Source organism: Vulpes lagopus, chromosome 4, assembly GCF_018345385.1.
Source record: "Vulpes lagopus strain Blue_001 chromosome 4, ASM1834538v1, whole genome shotgun sequence".
Lineage (NCBI taxonomy): Eukaryota > Metazoa > Chordata > Mammalia > Carnivora > Canidae > Vulpes > Vulpes lagopus.
In genome coordinates, this window is record NC_054827.1 from 100929990 (window position 1) to 100949205 (window position 19216).

The 19216-nt window shown below is 41.7% G+C and overlaps 1 protein-coding gene across 3 annotated transcripts in view; it reads left to right on the forward strand.

The window, feature by feature from the left end:
• Nucleotides 1-19216, forward strand: part of ADAMTS17 (ADAM metallopeptidase with thrombospondin type 1 motif 17) — a 318441-nt gene that overhangs the window by 174515 nt on the left and 124710 nt on the right. For 2 of the 3 annotated variants that reach the window (XM_041753209.1, XM_041753211.1), the window contains exons 11-12: nucleotides 14301-14405; nucleotides 15678-15823. In XM_041753209.1, the coding sequence (XP_041609143.1) occupies nucleotides 14301-14405; nucleotides 15678-15823 (251 nt within the window). The remainder of the gene's footprint in view (nucleotides 1-14300; nucleotides 14406-15677; nucleotides 15824-19216) is intronic. The other variant, XM_041753210.1, reaches the window with a different exon arrangement.

The following is a 19216-nucleotide window of genomic DNA, read 5'->3' on the forward strand; positions in this document are numbered from 1 at the left end:
GTTGATACGACTTTTGCCAAACCTTGAATGTAGCCAGTGAGGCAACAGATGCTAGAACAAGACAGCTGTTTCATTTTCCTTGTTCTTTGCCCCAGACCAGTAGCTTTCCACTGCTGCTGGTTTGGTTTGGTGTGGGTTTTTTTTTTTTTTTTTCCTGGTTTTGGGTTTTTTTACTTTCCCATCTAACTCTATTAAAGTTTTTTTTTTTTCCTGTAAAACTTGATACTTTCACCATTTAACAAAAAGTTAAAATCCAGGATGGGATAAAATATTACCTGTACATTACAAACATGATTCTCCTTTATTCCTCTTATCCAGGAGTTGGTCTCAAGCTGAGCATCCTAGTTTCCAATGTTGGCCAGGAGCTGGGGGAGCCAGTACACCCCCAACCCCACCCCTGATGCGGCTTAAGTGGCTGTACATTTCAGTTGAGCCAAGATTATGTTGCTCAGCAGTGCTTGCAAACAGAACATTGCAGGCAGAGGGCCCAAACCATTCCATTCCACTGCAAATATGAAACAGTGATGAATACTCGTGCCTGATTGATGCAGAGGATGTGAGATTGTAGGGGGAGGAAGTAGAAGAGGAAATTGGGACCCATCAAGAACTGTATTATAACCAGTGGATAAGAGTGTCTTTTCTAGGGTCAGGAAAGGTCCCAGCTCTGCAGCTTGGGTAGGTCACTGCAAAGTGTGATGAGTGATTATTTCTGTCTCCTAAGATTGACATGAGTGGTAATGAGATAATTCTGATAAAGTACTTAGCCTGATGCCTGAGCTTAGTAAATGCTTAGAGTAGATCAGCTTTTCCCTCATGCTATCAAAGCAGTGCATGGCCTCACTCGTGAATGTATTCGTTCATCCATTCATTTGCTCATTCAGCAAGGCCTTTTTGGTGGGTACCATTTGCTTCCAGGCATGTGCCAACTAATAAGAGGAGGAGGTGATGAAAGACCGCCCATGCCCCCTAGGAGTTCAGGATGGAGGGGAGCCAAAGGGGTAGCAGGTGAGACACATGGCACTGTCACTTGGCAGGACCAGTTGCTGTGGAGTGCTCTTAGAACCCTAATGGGTTCTTCCTGGTGAGAATGGAGAAAAGAAGGAAAGCTTTTACAAAGTCCTGGATTTGGCCTTGTAGAATATGGAGGATGATTTCATGACTCTGTTGATTTTTTCAGTTCTGGTTCCTTCCCTAGACTGAACTCTCTGACGACAGGCAGCAGGTCATGCTCACTGTTCACTTTACTTCTCCGGTGTGGTGCAGCCCAGCCTGCAGGGAGGGGGTCCTGGAGACTGGGCAGGGCAAGCTCACCTGGGAGAAGTCACAGCCTGGGTAGGGGTGCAGAGGATCCATGGGATGTGGATAGTCAGGTGCACTTAGTACATGAGTGCGTGGAGGCAGCAGGGAGAGGGGAGGGCCTATGTCATAGGGGTTTTAAGTGAGTCCTGAAGAGAACAATGGATGGGTTAAGTTGGTATCTGTGTTTCCAAAGAGATTCTGCAGGTATATTGAGCATGAGGAAGACTGCAGTCAAGACAGCCTGCAGAACATGATTGCATTTGTCCAGAGGAAGAGGACTTGAATGAGGCAGTGGTTTTGAGGATGAAAAAAGAATTCATTCCGGAAAAGCCAAAATGCCATTTTTACATTTATCTGACAGATACTTTGTAAATATGCATTGCAGGCGCTAAGTAATGATAGCAAAGACCATGTCTACCACAGATGCTTGGCTCTTGGTGTGACTTTTCAGAATCAGTTTGTTTTCTGAGTAAGCAATGTATGCACAAGGTGTGAAATGCAAAATATCACTATTTGCATACTTTTTCATATGAATATGAGCACCCTGCCACGCTGTTGTATATCTCGCTTTTTTTTTCTCTTAACTATATTTTAGAGTTGTTCAATACCTGTGTAAATAAGAGTTGCCCCATCCTCTTTTTTTATTTAAATACAGATGGTGTTATTTTTTCACTTTTCCTTTCGAGGTAGCTTTTGATTTAAAGAAGGGTTACAAAAAAAAATTTAAAAAAAATAAAATAAAATAAAGAAGGGTTACAGCGAGGCCTGGGTGGGCTCAGCAGCTGAGCTTCTGCCTTTGGCTCAGGGCATGATCCTGGAGTCCCAGGATTGAGTCCCGCATGGGGCTGTCTGCATGGAGCCTGCTTCTCCTCCCTCTGCCTATGTCCCTGCCTCTCTCTGTGTGTCTCTCATGAATAAATAAATAAAATCTTTAAAAAAAAATTTTTTTGTACATAAACAGTACAGAAAGTATATACCTTCCCCCTATTCCCCAGCTTCCCTCTATGTCAGCATCTTACAGAATCCTAGAACCATGATCAAAACCAGGATATGAATCCTGGTACAATACTATTCATTAAAGTACATGCTGAGGTCACTGGTTTTCCTGCCAATATCCCTTTTCTGTTCTGGGATCCTGCTTTGCATTTAGTTAGTCCCATCTCCTTGGTCTCCTCCCATCTGCTCCTTGTCTTTCATGACCTTATCCCTTGAACAGTACCACTAAGTTATTTTGCGATCTGGGTTTACCTGAGGTTTCTCATGATCAGATTGAGGTTGTGAATGATCGAGAAGGAGACCACATTACATCCTGTTACAGTGGTGCCTCCTATCCGCAGTTTTGCTTTCTGTGGTTTCAGTTACGGTCAACTGTGGCATGTGGTCAGGTCAGGTGTAGCTCATCCCTATGTCACAATGCCTACATCATCAAGTGATGACATACTTCATCAGGTGATATAGGCATTTTATTATCTTACGTCATCACAAGAAGGGTGAATACAAAAAAAAAAAAAAAGAGTGAATACAATAAGATACTTTGAGAGAGACCACACTCACAAAACTTTTATTACGCTGTATTGTTATACTTGTTCTGTTTTGTAATTGGTCTTCATCTCTTAGTGTGCCTAATTTATTTCCTTTTAAGATTTTATTCACTCATGAGAGACACAGAGAGAGAAGCAGAGACATAGGCAGAGGGAGAAGCAGGCTCCCCACAGGGAGCAAATGCGGGACTCGATCCTAGGACCCCTGGATCATGGCCTGAGCCAAAGGCAGATGCTGAACCACTGAGTCACCCAGGTGGCCTAGTGTGCCTAATTTATAAATCAAACACTGCCATAAATATGTACGTATGGGAAATAACAGTATATATAGGGTTCAGTACTGTCCATGGTTTCAGACATCCACTGGGAGTCTTAGAACATATCCCCTGTGGATAAATGAGGACTGCGGTCCTGGTGATATTAACCTTGGTCACCCAGCTAAGGTGTCTTGGAGGATTCTCTACCATAACTTTTTTTTTTTTCAAATTCAATTTAATTAGCATATAGCATATTATTAGTTTCACAGATGGAATTTAGTGATTCATCAGTTGCACATAACCACTCAGTGCTCTTCACACCACATGCCCTCCTTAATACTCATCACCCAGTTACCCCCTCCCCACTCCCACTTCCCCTCCAGCAACCCTCAGTTTGTTTCCTAGAGTTAGAGGCTCTTATATCCACTGTAACTTATTATTTTTCTTTTTATCATTATTGTTGAGTTGATCTATAGCAAAGTTTCCTGACCTCAGTACTATTGATATCTGAGGGCAAATAATTCTTTGCTGCAGGACTATCTTATGCACTGTAGGATATTTAGCAACATCATTAGCCTCTGCCCACTCTAAGTCTGGGGCATCCCCAAGTTGTGACAACCAAAAAATGTCTTCACACATTGTCAAATATCTTGTAGGAGGGCAAAATCACCCCTAATTGAGAACCATTAGTCTACAAGATAAATACCTAGAAGTGGACAAAAAGTCACTTTTGCATGTATGTGATTTTTGGAATTTTATTCACCTATATAGAGCACAACATGAAACAGAAAAGTTCAAATCCTAAGTGTACAGTTATACTTATTTTTTATAAACAACACATCAGTAGAACCTGCACATGAAGAAATATAGCATTTCTGCAATTCCAGAAGCTTCCCTAAAGCCCTCTTCCATTCACTAACCCCCAGCAATAATCACTTTCTTTCTGAACCCACAGATTAATTTTACCTGTCTTTGAACTTGAGATGAAATTATGTACATGCTGAGTGAAGTAAGTCAATAGAAGAAGGACAAACATTATATGTTCTCATTCATTTGGGGAATATAAATAATAGTGAAAGGGAATATAAGGGAAGGGAGAAGAAATGTGTGGGAAATATCAGAAAGGGAGACAGAACATAAAGACTCCTAACTCTGGGAAACGAACTAGGGGTGGTAGCAGGGGAGGAGGATGGGGGGTGGGAGTGAATGGGTGACGGGCACTGGGGGTTATTCTGTATGTTGGTAAATTGAACACCAATAAAAAATAAATTAAAAAAAAAAGAAATTATGTACATGCCTCAGTTCTTGATAGATATTGTCAGATTGATCTCCAAAGAGGCTTATCTCTTTACACTACCATAGACAGCATATGGAAGTGCCGGCTTTCCCACATCTTCACCCAGCCTCTCTGGCCCTTGACAATCTGACCATTTAGGAAATGAGTCTGTTGACAGGTTGAATGGCATTTCTCATAATGAGTTTGAGCATTTTTTCATATATTAAGAAGCCAGTTGTGTTCTCTTTTCTGTGAAGTATCTTTTTAAATCTTTTGGATTACTGATCTTTTTTAAGTGATTTGTTGGAAATTTTATATATTAAGGAAATTGGCCATTTAGCTAAAATAGGAGTTGCAATTTTTTTGGCAGTTTGTTTACTTTTATTTTTTATGATTTTATGTCAAGCAGAAGTGTGTATGTGTGTGTGTAAAGTCAAATGCATCAATATCTTGATAAGGCTTCTGAGTTTTATGTCATGCTTAGAGGTCTTTCCTACTCCTACACTGTAAATTAACTTAATTCATGTTATATCTTCTAGCACTTTTATTATTACATTTTTATGTATGAATCTTTAATACAGCAGTCATTTACTCTAGTGTTAGGTGTGAGGTAAGGGATCCAACCTGACTTTTTTTCCAGATGACCCCTCATGTAGTTCCATACTTGATTAATTAATTCATTTCTCCCCATTAATTTGAAATGTCATCTTTATAATATGCTTCTTTATATCTTGTTTTTAAAATATATTTCTGGATTTTTCCAGTCTATTTCACTGATATAATTGTGAACCTCTTAATATTTACATGATGGTAGCTTTATAAAATATTTTAATACACTAGCCGTATGCTTTTTCACAGTTTTAGTGGCTATTATTTTTTATTTTTCCATATGTGTTGGTATTTTTAATTCAGTTATATTATTTTAGAGACTTAGTGAAAAATATATGCCTTTATACTTTTGAGTCTTCCTACATAGCGTTTCTTTACATCTATTCAAAACATCTTCCTTTGCTCCCTCAGGGAAATTTTTATTTTTCTTTATGTATATTTTATAATTTTCTTACTATATTTATTCCTATAGAATATTTTTTCCAATTTGAATGGGATCTTTTATTTCAGTATATCTTTAAAATTGTAGTTGCTATTTATAAAGAGCTTTAATTACTGTATTTTAATTTTATACCTAACCATCTGACCGAATTATTTTAGAGATTATAATGGTTCTTTAGTTAAGTATTTGGGTTTTTAGTTATATGATTATTTTAGTTATATAATTCTATTAACCCCTAGTTCCTTCTCTCACCTAAAATAATAACAGTGTGATAATATACGTTTTTTTCTTCTTCTCAACTTTAATGAGAGTGCTTCTGACGTTTCTGCATGAATAGATATTTATCAAATGAAAGAAGATGTATCCATTTATGTACATTGTTAACTTTAATAAGAGATTGTGATTAAATTTAATCAAATGTCTTCTCAGCATCCATGGGGAGGACTGGATGAGTTCTCTTTGAATTATTAGTGTGGCAAATTATATTAGCAGGTTTTCTAATATTGAACCATCTTCAGATTCTTGGAATAAACCTTACTTGGTCATGGTTCACTATATGCTTCACTATATTAGTAAATTTTATTTAGGATCTTCATCACAGTGTTTATGAATGAGTTTGATATGAACCTTTTTTCTTTTGTTGTGCTTATCTTGTTCAGTTTGGTTTCAATGTGATATTAATGTGAAGTATAAGGAAAAATCCCCCTTTTTTCAATGCTCTTAAACAGTTTGAATGCATTGGTGTTATCTGTTTCTGAAAGATTAAATAGAATCTCCCTATGAAAAATACTACTAAGAAACTATGTGGGCCAGAGGTTTTCAGGAAGGGTAGCTCATTGACAAGCTTCCCTAGGTCTTCTATATTAGTTAGTCCATATGCATTTTTATTCTATTCTGTACAATAGCTCTTCTTGTAAGGAAATCATTTCATATCGAGTTTATGTATCGAGCTCAGTGATCACTGATTATTATTTAAAATTTACATGCAGACATACATATATACATACATAAAATTTCCTTTACATTTTTGTTATCTTCTTTCTTCCTTTCTTTTTCTTTTTTCTTTCTCATTTCTTCCTGTCTTATTCATATTGTCTCCTCTTTTTCTTGAATAGGTTAGCAAGTAGTATATCTAGTACATTTGTCGCCTAGAGACCAACTCATATTTGACTATGGTTTATCTGTTTCCTAAATAATACATTTCTCTTTTTACTTAAAATTATATCCTATGATTTTTGCTGCATTCAGTGAATGCAAAGCAAGCAAGTAGTTTCGTCAAATGTACAAAAAGAAGGTGTTACACAAGAGCATGAGTAGGAGGAGACGGGGGTTGTTGGGCCTATATTAGAAGACTGCCCCTTTACTAAGTGGGAGGACTCATTATTCTATACAGTACGTATTTTGTGTTAGCTATTTTCTTCTCAAACACTGCCTCTCTTCATTCTTTCTGCTATCTGTCTGGGACTATGATTAGACACATACATCAATATTTTACTCTTTCTTATCTCTTAATCCATTTTTTTCAGTATTTTCCTATTTCTTTTGTCTTCATGCTACAATCTATATATTTTTTCAAATCTGTTTTCCAGTCACTAATTCTCTCTCTCAGTGATGTCAGAATCCACTGCTTTTCTTCAACAGTTATACATTTAATGTCTCATAATAAAAGTGCTTTCTAGTTTCTTTTTCAGATTTGCCTGATTCAATAGTATTTCACCACTGGCTTGTGTACATGATGTCATCTTTTATTTCTTCAAACATGTTAGAGATAGTTATTATAATGATTTTTTTTTTCTAGAAAGGAGAGAATAGGCAAGGGGAGGGGAAGAGACAGAATCTTAAGCAGGCTCCACTCCCAGCATGGAGCCCAGTGCAGGGCTCAATCTCACAACCCTGAGACCATGATCCGAGCCAAAATCAAGAGTAGGGCACTTAACTGACTGAGCCACCCAGGCACACCTATGGTTATTATATATTCTGTATCTGATCATTCTATCATCTAAACACCTTGGAAGTTTAAATCTTTTATTTGTTGCTTCTGTTAGCTGTCATTTATGTTTCCATGCTTCATTGTGAGTTTACTTTTATTGAATATCACCATGGAATTCTGAGAGTCTGAATGGTGGTTGCTATATGTTTGTCTGTATATTTGTCTCAACAAGCCAGTGCCACCAATCCTTCTAGAACTGGTAAACACCCTTCCAGATTCCAGACTTACTCTCCCAGCTGGAGTGTCAAGATCATTGCTGGCCCTCAGGGGAATGCACCCCTTTTAAGTGCTTACTACAGACTAGACTATGTTAATAGTATGTACAAGTATAGCTATGTGTGTATTTTGTATTTGTTTTCTTGAATAGTTTCTTAACTTCTGGTGAGCTCAGCAATAAGAATGACATTTTTGAGCCATCTGGCTGGCTCAGTTGTTAAGAGCATGACACTCTTGATCTTGGGGTTGTAAGTTTGAGCCTCACAATGGGTGCAGAGATTACCTAAAAGTAAAATCTTCAGGGGAAAAAATGACATTTTATTACAATACCTACCTGTTTTTGGAATGGAAGAGCAGCCCCGCCTCCCACAGACTATCTATTCTGACATTTGCTAGAAGCAAAAAGGTGCCATAGGCCAACTTCTCTTTAGAGTTTCTACTCTATCCTAATTCCATGGGCATGATAAAACCATTTCCACCTTCAAACCCCTTCTCTCCATTCCCTCTACCCCTCAATTTAATTATTTTTCTTAGTGGGTAACATTTTCCCTTTAAAAGCTCTGATATCCCAGTTGCTATATTTATCTGTTATGTTTTGCTCCTCCCCCAACTAGAAACAATAAAGAAATGGATATATATGGACAATCTCCTATGCCCTCCACCCACCGCACCTTCTTTTCTAGGCTATTCTTGTATCTATATCACTTCTGGCTCATCTGACTTTATATCCTATGCATTCTGTTCCTAACTTCAGTCCCCACATTTCAGTCAATGCTTCACTGGGTGCTCACTGCTAACCCTTGGGTTTTCCTTTTATTTCTCTTCTGGCTAACATCATCCTCTAGTATTTTCTCCAAAAAAGGATTCAGCTTCTTTATAGATTCAAAAATAATTTTCTGGGGGTTCCTGGGTGGCTCAGTCAGTTGAGTGTCTGACTTTGGCTCAGGTCATGATCTCGGGGTCCTGGGATCAAGCCCTGTATCTGGCTCCCTGCTCTGAGGGGAGCCTGCTTCTCCCTCTCCCTCCACCACTCCCCCTAACTTGTGCTCTCTTCCTCTCTTTCAAATAAATAGACAAAAATATTTTTAAAAAATCATTTTCTGTTACCTAAATACTTGAGCAACCCTTTAGTTGCTAGAAGCTGTTTGGATTACATTTTCTTTCCTTGTGTCTTTCTAGGCATCCACTGCCATCTGGCAGTGAGTGCTGCTGTGGAGAAATCTGCAGGTAGCCTGCTGTGTTTTCCCACTGTCACTAGCTTGATCCTTTTTTCCTGGCTGCCTAAAATATTTCTTGCTCTATCCCTGAAATTCAGTAACTTTTATCAGGACATCCCTCTGTGTTCATTATTCTTTGCTGTTTTCCTGGAATAGGGCTTTGCTTTTCAATCTGAAACAGAGATTTCTTTCATTTCAGGATAGGGTCTTGAATTTCTTTTCAGATACCTTTTCTGTTCCATTACCTTGGTTCTCTTCTTTAAGAGTCCTGTGCTTCTGGCCCAACTCAGGGCCCTTGACCTCCACAAACATCCGTCCCCTCACTGAAAAAATGTAGAGAAAACTCATCCCACCTGCCTCCCACTTTTGCTTGTGTCACATCTCCTTTATGTGTCTTCCATGTCTGTCATTCGTCTTATCTGTTTAAATCGTTTATTCATTTCTATTTTATTACATTCACTTTTTCTCAGTCATCAACTCTATATACCCCTTTATGTGTTCAGTGGTGTGTCTCTTTTTATGTTGCTCTCAGTCTTCATTGGTCATGTGATTTTTTTTCCCCCTTCCTTGGCCCATTCGGATGTTGCTACTTTATCTCCTTTGACCTGACCATCTTTTCCCTGAGTTCTTATATATTTGCTTTTTGCAAATGCAAAAACAAAAAAAGACACAATTACTCTGTTTAAAAAAAAATGCCCATAGGCTTACACATTATTTTTAGCCGTATTATGATATTATCTGGTAAGTATTCTTCAATGCTTTCTCCCTCTTGTACCTTCTCCCTTCATATTTGTAGTTCTTTGTATAAATTGTTTCTTTTTTACTGTTGTTCACCTCTGAGTTATTGCTGGAATCAGCTATAGATAGGATGTTCATTTTGGAGAGTTTCAGGGCTATTCCCAGGCTAGCAAGAATTCTCCTTATGAGAGAAGTGTGTGTGTTCCACCCTAAAGAGACCAGCAGTTGCAAGACTACCCACTATGAAGTATTTCTCCTGATAGGAGGAATGACTTCCTATACATATGGTCTATCCTTGTAATTTCTTGGTGAAACCCTGATTTTCCTGCTTCTACCTTGTGATAGGTTGGGTCCAGACAATCTTCCATCGCCAGTTTGAGCATACATTTCTCTCTTCTCCCCTCTCTCTGTAAAACGTCTTACTATTTATAGTATACTATGCATGCATAAAAATGCACAGATCATACATTTAGAGCTCAGTTTTTTAGAGAGTGAATACACCTGTGGAGCCACTACATGAGTCAAGAACCAGGATGTGAACCTTGAACCTAGATTGATGAACTCCCAGCCTGGTAATTTTGGTCCAGCTCAGGCCCTTGACTTCCACATAAACATGTGCCTCTTCTTTGAAAAAAATGGAAAAAAGAGAAAGTCCTGTCCTACCTGCCTCCCCCAGCTGTCATGAGCCTCAGGATGACAGACAGCAGAGCACTTTGTCATTTAGAAAGCACAACATGAATGCCAACTATCTAAAAGGCATCATGGTAACAAGCATTAGTGCTGTCCATACCATTTTTCCAGTACTGAAACCAAATCACAGAAGGGCAGCTGATTAGCTCTGGCACCCAGGGCAATGCTGATGGCCAAGCTGAGGTCAGAGGCTGCAGCTCCAAAGTCCCCTTGTTGAAACTAAACAGAAAGGTGACCACTATCCTGACTCACAACACTACAGTTTTCTCTTGTTTTTGAAGTTCATATAAATGGGATCATGCCGTATTCCATTGTCCTAATAGACCATAATCCATAATTTCTCTGTTGATGACCATTTGGGCAGTTCCTTTTTTGTGTTTTTTTTTAAGATTTTATTTATTTACCGTGAGTCAGAGAGAGAGAGGCAGAGACACAGGCAGAGGGAGAAGCAGGCTTCATGTACGGAGCCCGATGTGGGACTCAATCCTGAGACTCCAGGATCACACCCTAGGCCGAAGGGAGGCTCTCAACCACTGAGCCACCCAGGCGTCCCCTGGGCAATTTCCAATTTGGACACAAAGATTGTTGCTATGAACATTCTTGACAAAAAACCACAAATATTGGAGAGGATGCGGAAAAAAGGGAACCCTCCTACACTGCTGGTGGGAATGTGAAATGGTGCGGCCACTCTGGAAAACTGTGTGGAGGTTCCTCAGAGAGTTAAAAATAGATCTGCCCTACGACCCAGCAATTGTACTGTTGGGGATTTACCCCAAAGATACAGATGTAATGAAACGCTGAGACACCTGCACCCCGATGTTTCTAACAGCAATGTCCACAATAGCCAAACTGTGGAAGGAGCCTTGGTGTCCATCAAAAGATGAATGGATAAAGAAGATGTGGTTTATGTATACAATGGAATATTACTCAGCCATTAGAAATGACAAATACCCACCATTTGCTTCAACGTGGATGGAACTGGAGGGTATTATGCTGAGTGCAGTAAGTCAATCGGAGAAGGACAAACATTATATGCTCTCATTCATTTGGGGAATATAAATAATAGTGAAAGGGAATAGAAGGGAAGGGAGAAGAAATGTGTGGGAAATATCAGAAAGGGAGACAGAACATGAAGACTCCTAACTCTGGGAAACGAACTAGGGGTGGTGGAAGGGGTGGAGGGCGGGAGGTGGGGGTGAATGGATGACGGGCACTGAGGGGGGAACTTGACGGGATGAGCACTGGGTGTTATTCTGTATGTTGGCAAATTGAACACCAATAAAAAATAAATTTATTATTAAAATGTTTTTGGTAAACGTATACACACATTTCTGCCTGATGCATATGTAGGAGTGGAATTGATGAATAGTAGAACATCCAGCATGTCTTAAGCTTTATTAAGTACTGTCAAGGAGTTTTTCAGAGTTGTTGAACCAATTTAAAAGCTCATCATTAATTAAGGAGAGTTCTTATCACACCACATCCTTGCCAACACTTTGTATTCATGTCTCTGTCATTCTAGCCATTCTGGTAGGTGTGTAGAGGTACCAAATGGTGGGGTTTTGGGTGGTTTTTAAAATATTTTATTTATTTATTCATGAGAGACAGAGAGACAGAGACATAGGCAGAGGGAGAAGCAGGCTGCCTGTGGGAGCCTGATGCTGGACTCAATCCCAGGACCCAGAAATCACGTCCTGAGCCGATGCTCAACCACTGGGGACGCCTGAGTGGTGGTTTTAATTTGCCTTTGCCTGGATGGCTACTGAAACTGAGTACCTGTTCATACATTTACTGGCCATCCTTACATTTAAATGCCCTCATTTGTGAAGTGCCCAAGTTTTTTGCCCATTTTTATATTGCATCATTTTAATTGTCTTTGGGAGCTTTTGTTTCATGTTTTTTACATACACTTTCGATACAAATCCTTTGTTGGATCCACACATTACAAATATCTCTTGCACGTATTGCAAATATCCTCCTCTCTCACTTTCTTACAGTTGCCTTTTGATAGAAGTTCATTGTAATATAGTATAATTCATTAATTTTTTCCTTTATGGTTAGTATGTTTTGTGTTCTACTTAAGAAATCTTTGCCTGACCTCATCTCTTCTTCTCTGATGATTAGGACAGTTTTATGGGAATGTGCTATTAAGTACATAACAGTTCACACTGCCTTCTTCCTCTCTCTCCCAATGGGGCAGATGCATCTCCTAATCCCAAGCTCTCCTATCCCATAAATTACCTCTGGGGTCAGCCTTGACTCATGAACACGTGTCTATACACTGACACCACACTCTCAAAGAGCTCCAGGGTTAAAGTGCATGGAATCAAACATTTAATGAGGTTCAGTCTGTCTTTATGGGACCAGCTGGCATTGTACTCAGAGTTCTCATCTTTTTACCATTCCATGGAGAGGCGAACAATAATGGGAACATAGGGGCTTTCCTGAACCCAAATGTGCACTGTTCCACTTGAATCATCAACTTCTTTAAGGGCACAGAGCTGCTTCGGCATACTTGAAAAATGAGCAAGAGCTGTGGGCTTTTGAGCTCTTTGTCAAAGCCCCTCCAGCTCTGCTTTCCTTCCCTTTTTCTCCCTTTGTCTCTTAAACTTCTAAATATTTTTTGACTTTAGACAGCACAGTGCACATCTATCCTATGCAGATATTTGATATTACTTGGAATGGCAGACCTCAACACGAAGCAGGGTACACTCTTTACAAGCTCCACTGTGACCTGTCCTGAGCAAAGACCCTTGACCCTCACTCTGCCCAAGTTGCACCCACAGGTGCCGTGGCCATACCCTGGAGGGTGAGGTCTCCCTGCTCCAGCTTAGGCCTTTTTCCCATGACTAGGTTTGGCAACCTGGAAGTACTACATCTTTAAAAGAGCCTTCAGTACATCTGTTCTTAATTTTCAAACCATGAGGCGAGGATTTGGGTGCAAGGAGTTTATCTGGGAAGTAATCCCAGGAAGCACAGTGAGGGGGCAGGGAAGTGAGAGAGGAGGGTGGAGAGTCTAAAGTGCACCGGTGAGCAGACCACCTCATGGACAATGGGGCCATCCTGCTGGGACCCTCTGAGAGAAGCTGGAGCTTGCCTCAGAGTCATCCCACCCAGGGAGATGGAGTGTCCAGCTGCATCCCTGTGGTTGAAGCTTGCTCTGTGGTCAAAGGATGGCTCCCAGCACAAAGACTGAGGAAGCAGCCACCAGTGTGTGCAGACACTGAATGGTCTGAATCCTGCAGGGGAGACTGAGGCAGCCCGGGAGAACACTGGCCATGTCTGCTCCGGTTATTTTCATAAATGGTCCCATCCTGAGCACTTTGTCTATGTGCAAGTTTCCTATTAATACAAATGGGCGTGTTTTTAAATGCCTGTTGTTGAAGTAGAGTTATTTTCACTGTATATTTGTGCAGGTTAAGAAATGCCTTAGGTGAAATACTATAACAAATCATGCATAAGTCAGCTGAGCTAGAAATGTGGGTAACCACGGGGAGATGGAAAACCTTTCTTTAACCCCTTGGGGTCTCTGAGCTCATTATCAGCATTCGAGCTCCGGATTCTAGGCCTGCATAAATGCCCCTCTAGCCTCAGCAACGGAGCTGCCTCTTCCAGCAAGCCCTCCGTGGGGAGGCCAGGCCAGGGAGATTCTCCTCCTGTGCACTCTCTCTAACCCATGGGTATCTGCCTCATACCTTCCTACATTAAATGGAAGATATGTGTTTGTTAATGGCACCCAGCCTGCACCCTGCGGTGGACACTCCCTCAGTAGCTAACGCAGGAATTGCCGAAATGAATCCCCATGAGGGCAACCCTCCTAGGAGTCTATACACAGAATTTTGTGGAGTTAAAATGAACCAGTTGAATGATACACTTTTTTTTTTTAAAACATCCAGATTCACAACCCTCCTTCTTCCCTTCACATTTTGAATTCCAAATCCAAACCAGTTATTGGGCCCCACCTTCTGACCCCAGTAATGACCTGTATATGGTGTTCTAGGCAGTTCTGTTCCTTCCCTTGTCAGCAGCATCTGATGTGCGCTGGACTGTGGTGCCTGGTGGAAGGAGATACGTCCTGCAAGACCAAGCTGGACCCTCCCCTGGACGGCACCGAGTGTGGGGCAGACAAGGTAACCCCCACCTCCCACAGCCCTTCCCTAGCCCCTGTCTCCTGGGCATCGGGCACGTCTCCCGAAGAGCGGTGGTCTGCACTGTACTCAGTAGTGCCTGAAGCTCTGCTGGCTGCTCCAGAAATGCCATTGGAACCTACTCTGGGCAAAGAGGAACACTTCTATCTCCTCTCTGCTTTTTTTCTGATAAGATACAGGAGTCGCTTAATATTTTTGTTAAATTGACTCTTTTTGTCACACAAGTGAACACCCTTTAAAAAAAAAAAAAGCTTTTTCATCAATAAACCATACATGCAAAAACAGGATCACTGGCTGTATGCAAAAAGCTATCATAAAATGAGTTGGATGAGAACAATGTGATGCAGTTTTTTTTTTTTTAAGATTTATTTATTCAGAGAGAGCGAGAGAGAGGCAGAGACACAGGCAGAGGGAGAAGCAGGCTCCATGCAGGAAGCCTGACGTGGGACTCGATCCCGGGACTCCAGGATCACACCCCGGGCTTCAGGTGGTGCTAAACCGCTGCACCACCGGGGCTGCCCTGTGATGCAGTTCTAACTAGAGGTTAAGAAAGCTAGCCCAAGGCCTGATCTTCATTAACAGGAGAGATTGGTTTTGGAAAGGAGAGGGATTCGGGGCCAGCAGCCACAGATTTCTCCTTAGTCTTACTGTAAGGAGTGAATCAGGTGCCATGATTTGAAACCACCAAATCACCTCTCGGGCCCCGGATATGCCTGCCACACATTTTGGGAAATTCTGTTTTAGACAAGTAGCTTTGTTTTATTCTCAGAGCCAAGGTTCTCCCATGCAGACCTGGCAGTGTCATCTCCAAGTACCAAACCCAGCTTTGAAGTGCAAAGCAAAGCCCCAGAGCCAGGAAACGCAGCCTTCCAGAGAGACACACTCAACGTTAAGCAAAGCTTGCTGAAGCTTGGGTCTCTTCATGAGCCATGTGAATTAGTCCTTTTCCTGACAACTTAGAAAAATTCAGGGGAGCACATTTCATGTGGAGCATTAGGGCCAAATGCAAAGCCCACAGGTATATGGGTGTCAGGTTGAGTAAGGACGGACTGTCTGGAGTTAACAAGCATGCATACCCTGAAAGAGTCTACTTTTGTGCAAATTACAAAAAGCCTTTGGGGATGGCATGGTGGTTTTTTTTTTTTTTTTTTTTTTTCATGTGGAGGGACTTGCAGTGATCTGGTGAGTGAGCAGGTTGGATTCATTGGAGCTGTGTGGCCCCTGGGGCCTGTGGCCTGCCCTGCTGTGTTTCAGTGGTGCCGCGCAGGGGAGTGTGTGAGCAAGACGCCCATCCCGGAGCACGTGGACGGAGACTGGAGCCCATGGGGCGCTTGGAGCATGTGCAGCCGGACGTGTGGGACAGGAGCCCGCTTCCGGCAGAGGAAATGTGACAACCCCCCGTAAGTCCCCCTTGACCGGGCATTCTCCAGGGTGCCTTGATCAGGGTTTCCAACCCACAGCTCTTACCGTCTTATGCAAAGGAGGATCTGTCTCCTGAGGAGAATTTGACCTCAAAGAGAAAAAATGAAATCACTCCCAGGGCCCCGGGGTGCAGGGATGATGTGTGTGTCACATGGCATCTCAGCTTCAACAAAGCTCTTTCTGTGAACGTGGATGCAGTAAGTCCTATGGAGAGCTGGCTCCTTATACCTCGTGTGGGCCTCGGTGGAAAGCTTTTGTGACACAGCTGGATGACAATCTCCCCTGGCCTCTTTGCAGGCTCCCCTAGTCAAAGATCATTCCTGGTAAGCCTGTGGACCTCTGGAAAGAATGGCCAACTGATTGGCCCTTAGCTGTTAGATTCAGATTGGCTGTTAGCTGATCTGGGAGCAACCTGGCCGTGGAGGAGTCACACAGCATCTGGGGGTTCAGCTGTCTTGTTCATCCAGCACAGTTTTCACCTGTGCTCTTAGAACTATTTGACAGAAAATAGGTTTTGGGGGGTGTTGTTTGTTTTTCTCATAGCCTTCCTTTTATTGACCTTGATGACACCATGACCCCTCTTGTTCTTGGCACATTAGCTCCGGAAAGCTCAGGACTAGATTTTGTGCTTAATTTCAATAATTTCTTTCCCTCAAGTTTTTCTCTTCTCCTCTGAGACTTACCATTTTTAATATTTCTTAAAATAGTCTGTTTTATGTCTTGTATGCCATCTGCTATATCACACTAATTTTGAAAATGAGCAAGTTATAAATTATAAGTAAAAAGAAATGCTTTATATCCACAATTAAGTCACATTGATGAATAACCAGCCAACCTTTCTTGTGTTTAAGAATCCTGATGCTCAGGCTATATTCCAGATGAATTAAATCACAAATTCTGGAGCTGGGACTGAGGAATTGGATGCTTTAAATCTCTCCAGGTGAACTCAATGGCCAGCCAAAGTTAAAAATCTCCTGATTAAAGGAGAACATGCTCACAGTTTAGTCAAGGTCAAGAACACTATCTTTTCCCAACAGTAATGCTATAAGAATTGGCGTCACATACTGTGTCTTGTTAAAACTTTTCCTTCCAGTATTTAGCAGAGTGCCTGAAAAATGATAGGTGGATCTTTAATCTTTTAGGAATGACTTCCTAATTAAAAGCATTGAGGACATACTAGGATTTTCCAGAGAGACAGAATTAACAGATATATACATGATTTGTGATGAGAAATTGGCTCATACAATTACAGAAGCTGAGGCGTTCCACCATCTACCATCTGCAAGCTAGCAGGAAAGCTGGTAGTGTCACCCAGTCCAGGTCTGAAGGTCTGAGAATCAGGAGAGCTAATGAAGTAAATCCCAGTGGGAGGGCAAGAGAAGATGCAAAGAGAGGCCCTAGTGGGGGTAGAGGGCACAGGAGGTGTGTGTGAATTCCACCTTCTTCTGCCTTTTGTTCTGTTCAGGCCTTTAGGGGATTGAATAATGCCCATTAGGGAGAGCCATTTATTTTACTGCATCCACAAATTCAGATGCCAGTGCCATCCAGAAACACTTTCACAGGCACACCCAGAAATCACCTTTAATCTGCACACCCTGTGGCCAGTCAAGTTGACACATAAAAATAACCATCACACATGCATAGATGATTAGAAAACCTGTTTCACTAAATGGTGAGAAATTAGTAGAGAGAGGTTTCAGTTTTTTCATAGCTCTGTGAGGAAGTTAAAATAGTTCCATCTCTGGCCCTGAGAAGAGAGCTCTGAAGGGCACCTGGGTGGCTCAGTCAATTAAGCAATCTGCCTTTGGCTCAAGTCATGATGTCGGGGTCCTGAGATAGAGCCCTGATAGACTCCTGCTTAACAGGGAGTCTGCTTCTCCATAAAATATTTTCTTTTTTTTAAGATGTTATTTATTCATGAGAGACCTAGAAAGAGGCAAAGATATAGGCAGAGGGAGAAGTAGGCTCCCTATAGAGCGCCTGATGCTGGACTTGATCCCAAGACCCTGGAATTATGACCTAAGCCAAAGGCAAACGCTCAACCACTGAGCCACCCAGGTGCCCTTTCTCCTTAAAATCTTAAAAAGAAGGAGAAGGAGAAGAAAGAAAAGAGAGAAAGAAAGAAAGAAAGAAAGAAAGAAAGAAAGAAAGAAAGAAAGAAAGAAAGAAAAGAAAAGGAAAAAAGAAAAGAGAAAGAAAGAAAAGAAAAGAAAAGAAAAGAAAAGAAAAGAAGAAAAAGAGAGCAGGCTGAGATTTGGGCCTGGCTTGGTTGCTGGTCATGTGACTTCAAGGAAGCCACTTCTCTCTCCTCAGTTCCATCATTAGAGGGAGCTGGCACAGTACAGTGGGAAGAGCCCAGCTTCAAAGAAAGAACAGACAAGGCTTCAAGTCCCAGAGCCACTCCTTAGACCAGCTGTTACGTGTGTCCCTACCTGAAGTTGGAATAGTTCGTGGGAATACATATAAAGGACATGATCTATATTGAGTACGCAGCCCCTCTCCATATTAGTACTAACAGAAGGATGGAGATGAGACTCTGTGTCTGTCCCCTAATCACAGCACCATGTGAGGCTCAGAGGAGGGTGACTGACATGGAAAGGCTTTGTTCAGACCAGGGCACAGTTTGCAAGAGCTGTAGCTGTCATGGGTGCTTCGTGTTTGCATCTGGAGCTCTTCTACCCTGACAGGATTGGTCTCCTGCAGCACATCATTCCATATCAGGTGTCCCCCAGGAATGTCATAGTAGGGGCACATTAGAACCTTTAAACAGATGGACCCTGTGCCCTGAGACGATTGACAATTGGATTGTATTTAGGTGAGAACAGCCCTTACGAGGATAAGATGTCATCAATGCTGAACAGATGCATGAGGCAAAACCTTTAAGGGTCCTGACTCTGTTTTCTTGGCATGACTTTGGGTAAAGCATCCCCCATGCCTTGGCTGCATCCACTGTTCCCATCCTAGCTGTTTTCTGCCCTGCCCACTCCTAAAGAACCCCTAGTTCAGGAAACCAAGTTAATGTGCCCCCTGGCCTGGCCTGCTGTGGGATTTCATGAGCTGGGTCCTTGCCTCATCCCTCCAGGCCCAGTGGCCTCAAGAGAGAGGCTTGTTCCAAAGTTGTTGTAAAAATCTTCCATTCCTTTCTTTAACAAGTGCTCCCCAGCCCACCCAGTGGTCATGAGCTTGATCTCTCTGTCTCTCTTCCTATGCTTTATCATTGAGGAATAAGGGAATTTGTCGGCCAGTGTGAACAGGCCACTGAGGGATATGTGAGTCTCAGTGCGTCAGATGGTTACAGGCACTGACACATCCCTGAGAGGGAGGTATTTATGTTTGGTCTCTGTCATCAACAACATCCAGTGGGGCAAGCC